This window comes from Centruroides sculpturatus, unplaced genomic scaffold (assembly GCF_000671375.1).
Source record: "Centruroides sculpturatus isolate CEXI.00-Female unplaced genomic scaffold, Cexi_2.0 scaffold6511, whole genome shotgun sequence".
Lineage (NCBI taxonomy): Eukaryota > Metazoa > Arthropoda > Arachnida > Scorpiones > Buthidae > Centruroides > Centruroides sculpturatus.
In genome coordinates, this window is record NW_019390653.1 from 1 (window position 1) to 2761 (window position 2761).

A 2761-nucleotide genomic window follows, 5' to 3' on the forward strand; every position below is an offset into this window, starting at 1 on the left:
CTTGCATCCATTCTTATTAACATCACTTACTTGTAGTGGTCCCTCTGGTTTACCTGGTTTTCCTAAAAATGCATTAAACAGCAAATAAATAAATAAATATATATAAAAGAAAATGAGATTTTATATAATTTATTTAGTTGAGTTTAATTATTAATCATACTACAAAATTTTCTATATATTCTTCATTCACAAATCCAAATTCCTTCTATTCATTTTTATATACTGTATTTCTCATATTATTCTCTCTATTTCCTTTTTTATTTACTTTTATTTTAGCTACAAAGATATTATTAATTTATAAGAATCAGGCATATTCCATATTTATTCTAATAAACAGCACAGCAGTAAGATGAAAAAGTTATAAACAGTACACTATAATAGTAAGCATGTTATCTATTGGAGGAAGATAAGGTTTTATGAAACTGAAAAATTGAAAATTATTTTCAGCAGTCACTTGTACCATGTATTGAGTATTGCATTGTTGTTTGAATAATAAAGTGAAAACTTTATTATTTTTTTTCATTTATTCCATTAATAGTTGTCTTCAAATAACACTTACACCTAATTCCCAAAGAACAGAAATAATAGTTGCCCTCTAACAATATGTACACACTAATTAACAGCACAGCTACAAGATGAAAAAGACACAATAGACAACACTGTTTTAGAATACATATTTTATGACTTTTTAAACCTAATAAAAACTACAACTTAGTATATGCATTCATTTAAGTGCTTACCAGTATTTTATTATCTGTGAGTAACCTTTCCATTTTGTTTTCAATCTCAGAATAAAGTGATTTATAGTTATTTCATTTGCTAAATTTGAGCAATCAGAATTTGACATACAGTATATTTTATACAACATACAAAGAAGGGATAAAGAAAATGATATAAAAAAATATTAAAAAATATAACTTAGTTTTATTCATGTAAGTCTCATTGCAGCATTGATATTGTATTGCATTTTTCCTATCATATTAATATATATAAGATCTTTAAAATATTATATCAAAATTGATATTGTAACATTAACTGGGCTAGATAAAGCTAGAACTATAGAAATAATATCTATTCAGTAATCTTTATTTAATATTTATTTGTAAATGTCTTTAATATCTTTTGTTAACCAAACATTACAGTTAATTTAATTGTATCTTTTTTTAAACTTTCTTTTCCTATAACAAGTTTTATTTTTAAATTAAATAAAACAACATAATCTTCAATGTACAGTTGTGTGAAATGCTATTATACAGATTTTATAAGGTTTGCATTACTGTTAAATAATAGTGTCAAGAAAAAAATTACTCTAAATCCGAGGTGTGGGGAAAGTAACAGCAATAAAATAAATCCAATTTAATTAATTATCTTTAATTAATTTTTTGTTATAGTTTCTAAATTAATTTTAAAACTTACGGAATCTTGGCTTGGCTACTATTGGTTTTGATGTTTCACTTGGTTCACTTGGTCCAGCTTTATTAACAGCAATAACTCGGAATTCATACTCTTTTCCATCATCCAGGAAAGGAGCTGTTCCTTTAGTCTGGTCACCTGGAACTTCTGCAGCTTTTTCCCAACGTGGACTTCCTTTTTCTTTTTTCTCTATAATATAATGGGTAATTGGTGCACCTCCATCTTTATCAGGTGCAGCCCATTTCAAGTCAACATGATCACGATTCCAGTCTGTTGGTTCTGGCTTGCCAGGTGCTTCAGGAGGATCTTAATATAATAACAATGTAGTCATTTAAAAATTATTTAAATATAAAAGATATAGTATTTTATTTTTTGTTAAAAATAAATGTAATTTACAGTTATGAGAAATTTAATATAATAACAATAAAAATAATCAAAATTATATTGCTTTTAATTAATTGTTACTTACTATATGGATCTTTAGCAGTGATTGGTTCTGTTGTTTCAAGTGGTTCTGAATCACCTTCTTTATTAACAGCTTTTACTCTAAAGTTATATGATTTTCCAGGAGTTAAACCAGTAACTTCCATTTCTGGTGCATGAGTTTTACCAATAGGTATCCATGAACCAGTATCTGGATCTTGTTTCTCAACAACATAACCATCTATTGGTTCTCCTCCATCATCTTTTGGCTTATCCCATTTCAACTTGCATCCATTCTTATTAACATCACTTACTTGTAGTGGTCCCTCTGGTTTACCTGGTTTTCCTAAAAATGCATTAAACAGCAAATAAATAAATAAATATATATTTTTTTTAACAATATGGTCTAATTTCATACAGCATAATAAAATTAATAAGAAATATGTTAGAAAGGTATTTGATATATGAAGTTTTGTATAATAAATTCATTATTTTTTCAATAATGTAAGGAATATATCATCAATATTTCAAAGTACTTTAGCTGCTTTTATTATTTATATAGTGAAACAGCTGTCAAATAAATTTAGGTTAGCTAAATTTATTATATTATAGTCTCGGCTAAATTTTAGTTACTTATCATCATATAATATAATTAATTTAAATTAATTTACTGTAGAGTATTAATTTTTAAATAACTAAAGAATTTAAAAAATTATTATTATTTATCATCATCTCCCATTTTACATATGTTTAAAGCACAGTTCTATTAGTTTTAATCTGTTTAACAAATTGTAAACCAGAGATTAATATTNCATCTCCCATTTTACATATGTTTAAAGCACAGTTCTATTAGTTTTAATCTGTTTAACAAATTGTAAACCAGAGATTAATATTTTTAATTTGAAGATTTTGTTAAAAGTCATTT

General features: G+C 25.4%; 1 protein-coding gene across 1 annotated transcript; it reads right to left on the reverse strand.

The window, feature by feature from the left end:
* Positions 1–1390: 1390 nt before the first annotated feature.
* Positions 1391–2252, reverse strand: LOC111617503 (twitchin-like). Its single transcript, XM_023358783.1, has 2 exons — positions 1883–2252; positions 1391–1719 (listed from the first exon to the last, which is right to left on the reverse strand). Exons 1-2 carry the CDS (start codon positions 2250–2252, stop codon positions 1406–1408), a joined length of 684 nt encoding a protein of 227 aa, XP_023214551.1. The 3' UTR covers positions 1391–1405.
* Positions 2253–2761: the final 509 nt, after the last annotated feature.

What these genes read in the sequence shown, in the direction of transcription:
- LOC111617503 (XM_023358783.1), bottom strand. Translation starts at nt 2,252, where the DNA reads ATGAAATTAGACCATATTGTTAAAAAAAATATATATTTATTTATTTAT. An exon ending in CACTGCTAAAGATCCATATA is followed by an intron (nt 1,720 to 1,882) that starts GTAAGTAACAAT and finishes TATTATATTAAG; the next exon opens with ATCCTCCTGAAGCACCTGGC.